The 15,226-nt window shown below is 40.0% G+C and overlaps 1 protein-coding gene across 7 annotated transcripts in view; it reads right to left on the minus strand.

The window, feature by feature from the left end:
- unc-13 (protein unc13 homolog) overlaps window positions 1-12,383 on the minus strand; it is a 378,276-nt gene extending 365,893 nt beyond the window's left edge. For all 7 annotated transcript variants that reach the window (XM_069130578.1, XM_069130571.1, XM_069130572.1 and 4 more), the window contains exon 1: window positions 11,215-12,383. In XM_069130578.1, coding sequence (XP_068986679.1) covers window positions 11,215-11,236 — 22 coding nt within the window. In that variant the 5' untranslated portion in view covers window positions 11,237-12,383. The remainder of the gene's footprint in view (window positions 1-11,214) is intronic.
- Window positions 12,384-15,226: the final 2,843 nt, after the last annotated feature.

The raw sequence follows: 15,226 nt of genomic DNA on the forward strand, positions 1-15,226 counted from the left end.
GCAATGCAAACGTAATTATAGAAAATTCTATTCATAGCTCCATATTCAGATTATCGATAATAAGATTGCTGTAGAATAATTAATTCAGTGTGAAATGTAAATACGTCAAAATTTGTCAGATAGCGAATATACATTAATACTAAAATAGTCACTGAATATTTCAGATCACGTTATATTCTAAAGGAGCCTTAAACATCGTAAGATTTCCGCAACTATGAATGGTTAACAAGTATAATCTCTAGTTTCCTATAACAACGAATTACGATTGATTATTGACAAATTTGCAATCATAATTAAGGGCACCGAGAAAATTTTTTAATTTATTAAAATTCAACCAACTACCATGCTTAAGCATAGCGAGATCGATCGTTTCTTTCGTAAAGCTTTCAACCTGGTTAACCAATGATCCATACAGCCTCCTACGACGATAAAGAGAAGGTGGGTGGTATTTTAAGGAGAACGATTTCATAATTAAATACCTTTCATCTTATAAAAACAAGCGTTCAATTTCGCGCATACTATTACACGTACGATCGAAAAAAATTTCCCGGTCGGCTGAAAATCTCGGTCAAAGCCTTGTCCTCGATCGACGATAATGGAATTAAAGCGCGTGGTAAGAAAGAACGCGGAGTAAAATTGAATAAGAAAAAGCAAAACGAAAGAAGAAGGTGAACAGCGGTTCCCTTTGAATCCGGCCAATTGGCCATCCGCCTAAATAATTTATATCGTGCAGTACATTTACGTGGAAGAGGCCGGTAATGAGCGACCCCGTCGGCTCTGCACTTAACGGAGTTTCGCTCTCCTGTCCGATAATTCGTTCGATAATATTGTTTTCGCGCGTAATTAACTCGCTGGCTAGCACGTGAACCGGCCTCCGCACCGTCTTCTCTCCTGAAATTCTCGGTTGCTCCAGCTGCTCCATAAAACCAATAACCATCACAACATAGTTACTCGCGTATAACACGACCGCACGAAAATCGTGCAACGTTACCGGCAGATCTCGTGTCGTCAGCAGAAAGGAAAAGAGATACACGCGAGCCAATGATGACGCGGGTGCATGTTGCGAAATTACGGGAATAAAGATGGTTGATTGGCGCTGCTGATATGTATAACTATAAAGAAACCGCTATTACGTCTTTACGTCTCCTTTCCTATGTTATATCGACATCTTTGAAAATCTTATATCCGAGGGAAGTCGACAAACGATTTTAAGAAACTCGTCTCTCCTTTGGTTTTAACAGATGGCTAACGTCTTAATAAAAATATCCAACGCTAATTAAAAAAACGTCATGAATCAATGACGTTTTCACGACACGATTAATCTGGTCTTGAGCAATCTCCTGTACACTTTCATTTAACTTATAGATTGTTAATAATACTCTGCTCGAGATAATTAAAGGATCGGCATTATAGACGATTCAATGATCAAACAAATATCTATAAATTCTGTAGGTTTGATGGATTGACAGGTCGTTCGTACGATATCGCGATAAGGATTGACTTTAAGAAAATAATTCAACAAAATCCAGAAACAGGGAACGTAGACGTAAAAGTTAAAGTAACGGGAGAAATGGCCAAATCAAGTGAAAGTAGTCGAGATTGTCCAATTATTTCAAGCAGTGCGTATTATTTCAATTGTTAACCCCCTAACCTACAACTACGGGCATAGCCCGTAGTACGATGATCAGGCCAAACGTAAATATCACGGGCATGGCCCGTAGTAGATGATCGGGCCAAACGTAAATATCACGGGCATGGCCCGTAGTAGATGATCGGGCCAAACGTAAATATCACGGGCATAGCCCGTAGTACGATGATCGGGCCAAATATAATATATAATATAATATATAATAGCTTGTTTACGTTTTCGGCCCAAAATTCTCGAACGTAAATCGTAGGTTAAGGGGTTAAATAGTTTCAACCTGTGTGCGTACAAGTAATTTTATTGCTTATACTATACGATGCTAACTTATGCTACGCTATGACATAATATTTACGCATTTTTCAATAACATCGTCGGAGCATACCGGGTACGCGCAAGTAATAATGGCTCACCGCTGAAATTTCCTTTCAACCTTGCTGATTTCTGCACGTCACGGATTTTCTCCGTTTATCGGAAATAAATAGAACGAGAGAATAGTCGGACAAGAAAGAAAAGATAGATGATGGAAAACGTACCAGGGAAAGAAAGAAAGAAAGAGAAGAGAGATAGAATTCATAGCCCGCTGTCTGGCGACAGTCAAGCTATTGCTTTTCCCCTTTCCTACAAACCCCTGGTTTTCCACCCAACGCATCGTTCTCGGAGTTCAAAGCACCCCATTTATAATGACGATGCCCGTATCCTTAACCAAGGACGATCCTTCCTGCGGCTAGAAACTCCCACAGGATCCTCATATTGGATTCCTACCCTCTCCACTTCAAAACCTCACGATACCTAGTTATCTTGCTCTGAACGTCGGAAAATGGAGATGGATTGCATCGCTTGCAGGTGCATGACCGACTAATACGTATATAATGATTTATAAGTTATCGGAGTCGATCTGAATGAGTTCGTAGCTAAAGAGTAGATTCACAGGAAACTAACTGACTAACGACCCATAATTCCTATGATGAAGTACTTATATTCCCGTGTTCCGTATACATGATCCATGTTTCGCAAAGTATAGATAATATCATTTAATATCACTTGCACAATCTCGTCTGTTCAGTTTCGCTGATGGAATACTCTTCAAAAAGGTATTAAATAAGATAAAATATTTAATCAGAAGAAACGTACGCTTATAATTAGATTTATCGAAGCGTCGATTTGAAATCATAAATATGCTTAGACATATTTGATATTTATCAAAACTCTGCTTGCGTATTATTGTGCATGTATGCTGGAAAGAAAATTTAGGAAAGCTCTTCCCTTTGTTTCTGATTTCCTTCTTTTCCTTTTTTTTTTTTTTCTTGTTGATGTTCAATGGTATTACACTATATGGGACATATGACACTATATTCTCATATGTTGTCGATGAGTAATGAGTTTGGTTGGTCGGTTAAGATTGTTGGAAACTGTTTGCGCAATTGTAATCTGTAACTTGCTCAGCGTGGTTTTAACTGTCGCTTCCTGGGATGGCGCCCAGGTAATGCATATTTATGATGTAGATTAAAGTCCGTTTTGCGTGCGACTTCTGTCTACCGAAGAAAAATGTCGCCGACACGAAAGAACCTGGCCACCCTGTTGTCGTTAACGCGTATTCATAGCTAAAGAATTACACTCATAAAAATTTCATCGTATTATTTGTGACGAGGTACGGTTCGTAAAATTCATTTTCATCGCTACGCGATGGGTACAGGGTACAGTTGCGTTCCTTTAACTTTACGTGTATACAGACAAAATTACTTTCATTTTAATAGTACTAAAACTACACAGGAGTCCCAATTTTTTATCAAAAGTATAAATTAATAGTTTCACGTACTGTATCTACGAAATGAAATTAGTTCAAATAGTCCTCGTCTGTGGACAGAACAATGTGTGTCAAAGAAAAAAAAAACTTTTTAAAGCTGTCAGTATCATTTTAAAGATTATATTTAAACACATACATATTAATATTTCGTAAACATCAAACATAGGCATACGAATCTATCAATTAACAATCGAAATAATTTAATGTACCGTTTAATGTAAATTACCGTGAATTTTGGCGAGAATCCTTCTATTTTTAGAAAAAGCAAATACGAATTCTCTGATTTGGTTGATTACTCGCTGCTATATTCGAGACTCCAAAATCCAATATAAACTTCGCTACGAAAACACTCCGTAACAGAAATATAAAGGCATTCCGCAAAATAGATTTTCAGAAATTTATTCATTTATCGTTTGACTATTCGCAATATTTTTGCAACTGTGGTCAGTATTTGAATCAACGTATTGATGCTCCCATTAATGCTCAGGCACGCTGTGCATTTATTTAGCGGTGGAACAGAACACTCCGCAAATATACGCATTTGAAAATGTCATCGATGGAGATCTGGCGTGCTCGAAAAAATAGGAATTTCCAAGTTTCGTCGATTTACCTGTCCTACCTACGTAGTATTAACTGGAGCTCGATTTAGAGCGCATACCTTTTCGGGCTATCCTGATACATGGACGTTGCGTCGGGGCACCAAAGTGGAGACACAAAGTGGCAAGTTAGATCAAAGCGTTCCTAAAGTTCATTCCGGACGAGTCCACAATGTAGGTATCGTTGATGCCAAGCCATCAGTTAGTTCACGAAGATAAGCAGAAATTCTACGTGGCGTACGCTCTTTAAACGTGGCCATTCTCGATCGTTATTTTTAGTGGACAGCCACTCGAAATCGTCTTCTATTTGCTTGCACGAGACCACCCTTTCAATCAACCTAAGTAGACTGCAACGAAAGTGGTAACCTGAAGGAGCTTCTCGACGAACGACGAGGAAAGGATAACGAAAGCTTCTTAAAAATATTGTCTGCACGAAGATACTCGTGTAAGAAAGAGGTTGAAACGTGAAAGGCCCGAATAACCTTTTAATATTTTTGTCTCGTGAGAGCTACTTTTTGTTACCTTTGAAAAGTTTTCAGAGCATGACGGCGCTTTAGTGGGAGAAGAAACCGATCGATCGGTGCCGAAAAAGCGACGTAAATGAAGGTAACTGTATACACGTCGTAGCATAAGTAGACGAGTTCAGCGATTTTCGGTTGTTATTCGAGTAACGAGTAACAACGAGTAACGAACACTCTCCTACTTGTATCTCATACATCATTCAACGTGGCATCGTTACATCTGTTTGACGTCATTATATTATCAGATAAGGGATGTTCGTGTTCTGACACACAGCGTAATTGCTTTTGCGATATTAGTACGTAATTCACGTTTAATTTCGTAGCAATTAATTACGCGAGCCACGGTCACGTTTTTATAACAATATCTCTATAAAAAAAACTGTAACCGTTTGCTGCATTATGCTCTAATGCAAATTCGATTGATCCTAAGCAGGTAGAGGAGGCGGGGGGAGGGGGAGAAATTACATTAAAACTAACGAATTTCCGCTACGTCGACCGAAAGTAATCGAAATTAATTGCTCCTTTCGTGGCAAGAAAATAATGTTAAGGTTCATTTAAAACCGGCGCGACGCGGCGACGTTCTTGAACCACTCTTACTCAAAGAAAACGATCGAAACACGGCTGGAGTGTCTTGCTTCAGTCTGAGAGTCTGAAGAGAAAATACCCGGAAAATATCATTGGCGAAGGAAGACAAGATCTACCTTCGTTTGCGAAGGGTAACTGCGATGGTTTCCGTGCTCGATAACGTTTCCTATTCTTGCTTCTAAAGGAACCTACGTAACGCTGCTCGACTACGTTTCCATGCATAGGTACACGGATAACGGCGCATTCACGACGCTTTAAACTTTAAACTTTAAGCGATCAAGAATATGCAGATACCTCGAGTCACTTATGAAACTTCTCTCTGTTCGAACGACGAGACCGAGTTCGATGACGAAGAAGAAATAACAGAAACACAGTACGTAATACGGCGAAGCATTGAAAACGTCGTTCCCTGAATAGAAACAAAGATTGTGCCAAGGGAAATTTATGGAACTGGAAATGTCGCAGCTACGCATAACTCGCGTACAAATGCACTTTCATATTCCGGTTATGGCTTCTATTGTTTACTACGTAGGTACGATTAAACTTCTCGATAAACGACAAGAAAGCGTGCGATATAGTATGTATGTATATATGAGATATCGAAAACATCTCTTCTCGTAACTCGATGGAGAAACGAGTATCGCGTAACTTAATAAACAATCTTCGTCGTAAATCGTTTTTCAGTTTCAGCGTTTCAGTTTGAAATTCTTTGTTCAAATATTTCGCTCGACGTTGAACGCAAACGAGCAACGCAATTTATACAAATTATCGATAAATGCACGATAGTGACATTAAACGTTTGTATTTTCCCTCGCGCAGAGACCGAACCTGCATACATACACGCGACGAACAAATGTATCGAACGTGAAATGCGAGCGTTTCTGTTCATAAAGAACTTGATGTAAAATAATGGGACATATTCCAGTTCCTCCATAGCAACGATTCTGCGTGCCATCAGGCCGAAATAAAGTTTGGCTGGTCTTTACGAGTGTAAAATAGATTGTCCTCGTTATTGTAGGTGATGCATCTCCATTAACGATGACACATTTCCACGACATGGTGAAAAACGCGGCGTTCAAATGCAACGTTGTTCCCTTTCTAAGTGCGAGTTGCAAAAAGTAGGTCTCTGGCAGAGACATTGTCATTGAAAATATTATACGCAGTGAATGGAAAAAAAAAGCTAAAGCTGGGGATTTGCAAGCGTGAATCCTTTGAGCATACAACAAAGAAAGGGAAAGAAAAATGAAGCATGAAAAGGAAAAGAAATAGAATAGATCGGCTAAACAGTAGTTCAACCCTTTTTGCATACTGTATTTTTTCTTATACTAATTTATAGCCCGTCCGATAAATCGGCAGTACGCCGCGAATAAAATTTGCCATCGCGTGGTGCGTCAACCTCTCTCTATTCCCATTCCACTGCTAATAAAAAAAGTAACGCGTACATCGTTAGAGATTTATCGTTCGCGAATGTGAAATGGTAAACGATAAATTCATATTGTCGACGCAAGAGCGTTATTCGAATGAAATGTTACTATTGGCCATTAATGCGAGTTACGTAATTTTTCAAACACACGAAAGAAACGTAATTACGATACGTATACGGCAATTACGTGAATGGAAGATCAATTGCAAGCGAAAGATTCGAAACACGTAGAAGCGTAATATCTATTCCGAGTACTAAACCACGCAATATTTTCATTTCTGTTTTCGTCGTCTTTTCAATAACGTGTCGTTGCTCTGCGAAGTCTTTCATTCGGTTTCCCACCAGGGAGATTCCTCGATGCTGCTATTGTTACATGTACGTGCTCTTTGTCGCGAAAAGCAGCAAGAATTCGCACTTTCATGATCACGAATAAATTAACGTCGGCGCACGCCTACGCAAATTCAAGGCAGTGTTCCCTAAGAAAATATACTCGACCGTTCCCATTCTTTTCACTTTCATTTTTATAATAACCCGAAAAGCACACGTAATCAAAAGTATCGTGAAAGCATTCCTTTATTAGTCTCGTTTCCCTCGACTTATTTGGATTTCGAGGTGACCCGAATAACCTGTATGACCCCAGCCGTTTTAAAAATACACACCTTAAACATACGTATACATATGTCGTAGCTATGATTTTATCCATCGACGATCCACGTACATATGCTCTTACGTACTTGTCTGTTTATGATATCTTGTCGTCGATCTTTCACGAGATTGATCGTTTCCGATAATAAACAGCGAAGCAAATACCTCTCTAAGACGCGAGACGATATCTTGCAAGTGCAGTTCTAAAGATACGGCGCGGCGACGTTTTTCGTTTCGTATCAGTTCGACCTATTTTTATCGTGAATGCACCAATGGCGAATAAATAAAGTTGCAGCTCTCGGACTGTAGTCACCTTGCAATAAATAACGTGGCAACGTAAATTCTTGTTACATTTAAATTTGATCCGTGTAATCTCTAGTACTGCAAATCCTCCGAGATTTCTCTATTAATCTTGTCCCGGTTTTCTACGCTGTTTTCCCATCAATTCGAACGAAATCAATAAAAAAGAACTGACTACCTATCCGCCGAGTGTGCCCGGTGATTTAGTGCATTCATGAAAACGTTGTAATCTAAAGAACAAAGAGAAATATGCATCCTATGAAATTTTTATACCAATTCAATCGACCTCGAATCAAATTTCCAAAGTGTTATATGCGCGATCATTAACTCGACAAATGCAAGCTGGCATCCTGACCATTCGATACACGCTTGAACCCGTCACTATCAACATTATCATAAATCAAATATTTCGTAAGTTATTACCTGTCTGGTAGACTGACAAGCAAAGGAAGATCTAGGTGGAACTTCGCCCCGAGATCGTTCCTGTCAGCCCAACGTATGCACGAGAACCTACGTTCTCGTAGCACCTCGTAGCTACATCGCTGGCCGGGTGAGCGAGAGGAGAGTCGAGTTGCGTGGTTGTGATGGTAGAGCGTTGGTGGAGGATACGAGGATGAGAAGGGGTGGAAGAGCTAGTAGTAGGGGCGGTAGAACCGGAGGCACTAGGGGTCGGTAGTGGTGGTTGAAGAAGGGAATGACCCCGTGTACCGGGGTCAACCGTTGCACTATGCTCTCTCTCTCTCTCTCTCTTTCCCTCTCTTTCTTTCTCTTCTTCTGGTCGTCTTTCTCTTTATTCTCTCTTGCCCTCTCACCTTCCACCCTCCAACATACCCCTTCACCCGCTTCCTCGTTCCCACCGCCCTCGACCCTCTCGCCGTTCCGTAGTCATAGACGAACGTTCATGCACTTTGTTATCAGTGTATACCGACTGCACACTGCCGAAGGGACGTTACCACCTGAATACATCTACGCGGTCTGTACACGTGCGTCTACGTGCCTAGATGAACAGGAAGACTTGAAAACCCTGGCGATATTTATGACCAGATATAGGACAAAGATAAAAGAAGCATCGAGAATCGCTTCTCGTTATTCGCTGGTCAATGCGTCTTTAACGTTTGGCCTGCATGGTTATTGGAAGGATTGCCGGAAATCCTCTCGCTCGCAGCTACCCTGATTTACACATTGATTTTTTCTACGTGAAACAATTGGAAATCGTAACTTGTGATTCGTACAGGGGGATCCGATTATGAATACAGAGGATCAGTTCGCGTTATATCTCATAGGACATACTGCGTTTCTACATATGCATATACGTCTGAGACGATACGTTAAAGGAATTCAATGGCGGTCACTGATCGAGGACTGACTCTACCCAGAAGTAAACCCTCGAGTAACTCTTCTCTTGGTCGTTTATACTACTCGGTTAAGTCGTTCGATACTCCGATCATACGAGGCCGTGTACAAAAGTCAGAATGGAAAGAAAATCCTGGATGCCGATTTGATGCACTTATATGTATTGGAAACTGGAATTCCCCCTTATATTCAAATCGGGATAAGGATATGGACGAGATGTAGCCCTTTAAACTGAGAATTTGAAATATCAGAAGATGGAGTAATACAAAGCTAATATAAGTATAATTTAACGAAAATCGATTTAATGTGAGAAATCCTCGGTAGAAAACCATCGAAATCGAATGATGAAAAGATCAAACACAAATCAGGTTCGTTTAATTAATTAGGTGATTAACTTCATGTAAGAATCACGGATAAATCAGTATCTATCAAAGCTACAGAAAAATCGGAGAATAACCTCGCTGCTTCATATACCAATCCAATTATCACATCGTCTTTTAACCCTAACCTTAGCTCTCTCTATTCTCATCCTTGAATGGTTTTCCAATAAAAAGGACACCCCTCTCACTTTGTATGAACGCTCGTTTTACGAAATGTAATTTTTAACTTTAGTCGTTTTAGCAATCACCGCACGAAAAACTCCGTGTGTAATACGAAGTTCGGAAATGATTTGCTCGGTTCAAAAGCATGGGATAAAAATAGTTACCGTAATATGGGAAAATAGCTTGAACATATTAAAAATTATACGTAGCTTTGTCTCCTTACGTTGAATTTAATTTGCGTTAAATGTATTTTGTAACTACAAAATCTTTTTATTCGTTGAAAATATATGCATCTAAATACGTAAATTGTACGAAAAATATATTTTAAACTGGAATTTGCTCGAGAAACTCAACCAACCATGTAAGCAGATAACAAAAAGATACAAGTTACGATGCTGAATAAAATATGAGTAAAAATACTAAAGTTTTTAACTATAAATATCTCTTATGCGTAGTTATACGTTTCTATAAATTGTACAGATGTTCCAATTGCTTTTGCTCACTTGCTTTCCACGAAGATTATCCAACGTACCTATAGCGATTGCTTTATCTAGAATTACTCATCTCTAAAGGATTACTCCTACGACATGTTAAACTTCTATGTTCGTATTAAACGCTTCAATTTAGAGTGTAATAACAAATTCAACTGTGTAGCAGCGATAGACGTTATTTCGTAATTTTTATAATTTCCTTATATTAATATCTACGTGTTTAAGAACGAAACAGCAACTTAACCCAGTTGCGTAATTAAATTAAAATCGCGAGACATTTCGTTGCATATTCTATACACGGAAAACAGAATGTGAACTTGTAAATTGCATATCAAAGGCTTTAAAAGCAAAACGAAGAAAACCATGAAGTAATTAAGAAAGTAGGTTGAATAACAAATATTCGTTTGTTGTCTTTATGTATAGCTTATCTTTTATATTTCTTGCACTTGCGACGATTTAAGAAACAACGTATAGTCAGTGAAATAATATTTCCTCTCATTCCTGTTATTTTTGCACATTCGATAGAAATAAATACGCCGCGTTTACCTTTTCAGACCAAAAGAAATAGAAAGGAAATATGCTTAAAGCATTATTTACTATGCTTCAAATATGGAACGTATGAGGAAATGTCCTTAATTACTTGCGTAATGAATAACTTTAATAACGACTATTAATCAACACATTCGTTTCCATCGTACTTAATATTCTCGGAACGAGTCTTGGAAATTTCTTCCCCGCCTTACTTCGTGCTTCAAGTATTTCTCCATTTCTACAAGTTTGCTTAGAAGCATTTGCTCTTCTCGAGCAGTTTATTCGAAAATAAGAAAAAAGTTTCAAATCTGATGCAGCCATCGTTGCAAGACTGTTCTAACCTTACTTTATCGTCAGTTCTGCAACTCTATTTCACGTTCATCCGGAGAATTTCGGGTAAACCGCTTTAAAATAAAACAAGCCACTTAAGTGAAACGACATTTGCAGAGAAGCGATTACAATAATTTCCTATTATGTAAAAACTCGAATAAAATAAACGAGACGACTGAAAGTCAAATATTTCATTAAAATAAACGACTAATTGTGTAAATGTATAAAGATTAGAGAGGAATAAAAAATACATAAAATAAAGCATTGTAATAATCGAAAGCGATTTCGATAAGATGAAAAGTGTCGCGATGGCGAAACGATAAAACGAAATATTTTCCAGTTAACGGTCGTCATCTTAAACCGGTGCGGCGCGGTGCGGCGCGTGTAGTGAAATACACGAGACAAGAAGAAAAGAAGAAAAAAAAATATAAAAGTGGAAAAGACTCACCCGTGACGCTGAGCAGCGACATATTCGAAGATGTTCTTGGTAGATCGGCTTAACGCTGAGAGTTTCGCTTAATTGGTCGAGCGACACTTCATGTGGCGTGGAGATCCGTAGGAAAGAGATTGCAGCTATATAACGAGACACGCCGGATCGAAGGAGCACACTCGCGTATACGACGTACTTACGACCCCCTTTCCGCAGCGATATTACTATTTTCTTTTTTTCTTTTCCGCACTGTGCGCCTGTACCCACGTATAACGTGTGAATACGAGAAAAACACTCGCGTGTGTTTATACGTGCATATATACTCGTATATATAAGTATATGTGTATATAATACGTATGCATATATATGTAAATATTACAGAGAGAGAAAGAGAGAAAAAGAGATAAAGAAAGAGGCGGAAGAGGGAGACAGATAGATAGACAGAGAAAGATACAATATGTATATGTGTGTCGCGATATGGCGCTACACGAATCGAAATTTCAGGGCAGGAGTACGAATGCAACGGGCAGTCCGATATCACACTTCTGCCATTCCTTTGTTCTATATTTCCTTTGTATATTTACTATTCTTTTTTTCTCTCATTCGCATATGGCACTACGTATTCACAGTCGTGTCCTTTCTCGTAACGAGTTTTTCTCTTTCGTACCCGGCACGCGTGCATCAAAACAATGAGGTTATCGTGGTTCTTCTACGATATCCCGGCGAGGCTGTCGCGCAACGTTCTGTTCTCGTCGATCGTACACTGTACACGAATGCCGGCGAAAATTCCCACGTACTTGAAGGCTCGAAACTACGACCAGCAAGGAGTCCACAAAATTTATAACTCGAATCTATTACATACGCGCACTCTGCTCGTCGATTCGACTGTCACTGAAATCCACAAGGAATACACACGAGAGATCACGCGCGTATATATGACAATGTATGTACGTACTTCGTTCTCTTACTTTTCATTCGAATTCCCCTATTTTTACGTGAGTATCTCAGAAGCTCGGTCTGCTTAATTATTAGAACTGCGATTTAATGTGTATGTTTTTGCGTTCAGCGTATACTGTGTCTGCACGAGGGTCGTTTCGTTCCAGTCGTAACCGTTATACCACGCCGGTATTGTATGAATCGCACTCGCGATTACCATCGACACGGCGTAACAGCGAGTGGCTGTTGGTCACGCGGAAAATCGTGCTCGCCCGTTCCGGCGGTTAAGACGGTTACTGTTCACGTTCGCGAGCACTCTTACTTCCTCGTCGTTTGTCGAACTGGCCACGTTCTCCGTTTCCTGTTCACCGTATTCCTCCTGTTCGTCCTGTTGCTCGTTCAGCTCCTTTGACTGGATCTTGGTCGATGCTACTAACAATAAGTCGAAGCACTTTGGTACTGGCGGTTCGTCGATTCTTGCGAGTAACGATAGCAAGTAGTTGTCCTCGTGTTTGTCGGTGAGCGTGCGGCGATCTGAGTTTAACAAGGAGGCGGCGATCACAGCACGAGGATAGTAGTAGTATTCGTAGTACGGGAACGGCAACGGCAGCGCCAACGCGACGCAGCTGCTGGTCCTGTGCAGGTCGGTGGCCACGGTGTCGGTGTCGGTGTCGGTGTCGGTGTCGATGTTGTCATCTACCACCCGGCCGGAATGAGGCAGCATCGCCGTGGCACCGCGGGGTGCTTGCTCGAACCGCTTTTGTGCACCGTAGGTTCGGCCGAGCGCCTCTCGCTTCAGGAGGAGCGCCCACCGTGCCACCTTTCTCGTTATTATCATAGTAGCAAGGGCTGCAGTGCATGCGCCGGTTTGCACGTATATCGTGCTCGTCAAGGAACCGTAGACCAACGACAAGCGTCACGTCCTCCTTGTCGTCGAGAGGCACGACCGGTTATCACGGGCATTTCACAACGATCACAGAGGAAAACGGGACGGATAGAGGGAACACGGATCGGAAATCAAAGAAACCAGATATACGCTCGTGTGTATATATATATATGTGTGTATGTATGTATGTATGTGCGTATGAAAGTAGAATTTCGCAAGGAATCGGTGAACAGAAGGTGAGAAGAAACGAGAGGGACGTAGAACAAGAGGAAAAGAGAAAAAAGAGAGAGAGGGAGAAACGGAGGGAAAAAAGGGAAGAGGAAGTGTAAAGGATATGGAGGGGATGAATAGCACGCACCACGAGCAAAATTAACAAGAATTATTGCGAACGGGACCAATTGAGTTCACACTGCTCTCTCTCTATGTTTTCGTCGTGCTAGCACTGTTCGCGACGTCTCGTCGTCGCACGTTGTTTCTCTAATTGTTGATGATATTACGATATGAAACACGAGATTGAACCGTGACCACGGACGTGTGCGATGCTCCGGGTGCACTACCACATTAATGCGGTGAAACGTTGTTACGAACGTACGCGGACTGCTCGACGTCGAGCACTGTGCGGACGGAGACGCCTCCGACACGCCGCCGCCATCTTGCTACGTCAAGCAGGTTACATAGCGCCGGCGTCGTATCGTCGGAGTCACACGAACGTCACCGACCTTCGACGATCGTTTCGGCGAGCAACCACGAATCAGCCACCCCTTTCGACTGCTCTCGCGGAACTGTCGTGCATTTTGCTTCGATTGTTTGCCTCATTTCTAATTCGACGTTTCTGTCGACGATTGCACGCTCAATCGACGTCCAGTCAACTAGTTCCTCAAATCTTTTAGGATGCTTCTTTTAACACTGCGATTAATCATACACGATCTGTTTTACCGTTTTTTGTTTTCTCTTTATTTTATCCTTGTCTTTTTTATATCGTTTGTACGATACAATACGCAGTCTCACATAACGCGCTGTTAATTATTGCGATAGATATCGTGTCAGATAGAGTGTAAACGTTTTTCGTGTGTAGAAATCACCACGTGGTACGTTCTATCAGAAATTGATTAAGCAGGATACAAGTACGAACTAGAAGTCTTTAATTGATTCCTTTACTGTTCATTCTTGTCTCGTTTATTCTTGCATTCTAATATATCATCATTTCTTTACTATATTTATTCATAAACTAAAAATATGGAAAAGTGACTATTCCTCTTTATTATTTATTTCTATATTTTTCATTAATTTATGACTGTTCTACATTGAATGTTTATAATCATTACAAATTCATTATTCTTGTGGTATAAGTAAATGTCAACTAGAAATATAAGCTTTTATATATTATAAGGAAAATATTATTTTAACAGGAACGATGTTTTGACATATTTCTACCGTATAGTCGGTAAATCATGAAACTGTTAACATCGTAAGTTTCAAATATTTCGAACCTACACATTTTAGGCAGAAAATCGGTTCATTGCGATGGTTGCATGTAAAGTGTTATTGCTCGCGTGAGAAGCGACTGTAATATAACGTTGAACGAGCTGGAGGACACGCAATGTCTAGAATTTGTTCTTCTGAATCACCTGAAATAGAACAATATAATAGTCGACTGTCCAAAGATATGATGCGATGGCAGTACAAAATATTTTATACATAACGTTCGACAATCATTTTTTCAATCACCGGTTATTACTTTTTGATTTTTTCGCGGAATCTGTATCACTTGTTATTTACAGACAAAGTTAAACCAAGCTACGATGTGGAAGTATCAATAACGGGTTCATTACTCCCAAGCTAGCATCAAATGCTGACTTGTACCACTGGGAAATCGTTTCCCTTGTTCTGCGGTAATACTACTTGCTCTGGTCTGTATTGCTCTTTGCAGCAATACATCAGTAGTTACTGACGTCTCTGACCATGTATTTCGTGAAACTACTCTACTTTATCTCATTGCATGTATTAATTAATTAAAATTTAAACTGTTATTTCACTAAATAAATTTATACGCACATTCTTTTCTACCACGTGGCAGAAAATAAGAATGTTCCAAATTATTAGTTAGACGAATGTATCCCAATTCAGCGAATAACAGAAACTTATTGACTTCTAAATTTTCTCTACCATACGTTTCAATTTATTCCGTAATTCGTATAATTCTGCGTC

Source organism: Bombus flavifrons, chromosome 2 (genome assembly GCF_040668555.2).
Source record: "Bombus flavifrons isolate JBK064 chromosome 2, iyBomFlav1_principal, whole genome shotgun sequence".
NCBI classification, from domain to species: domain Eukaryota; kingdom Metazoa; phylum Arthropoda; class Insecta; order Hymenoptera; family Apidae; genus Bombus; species Bombus flavifrons.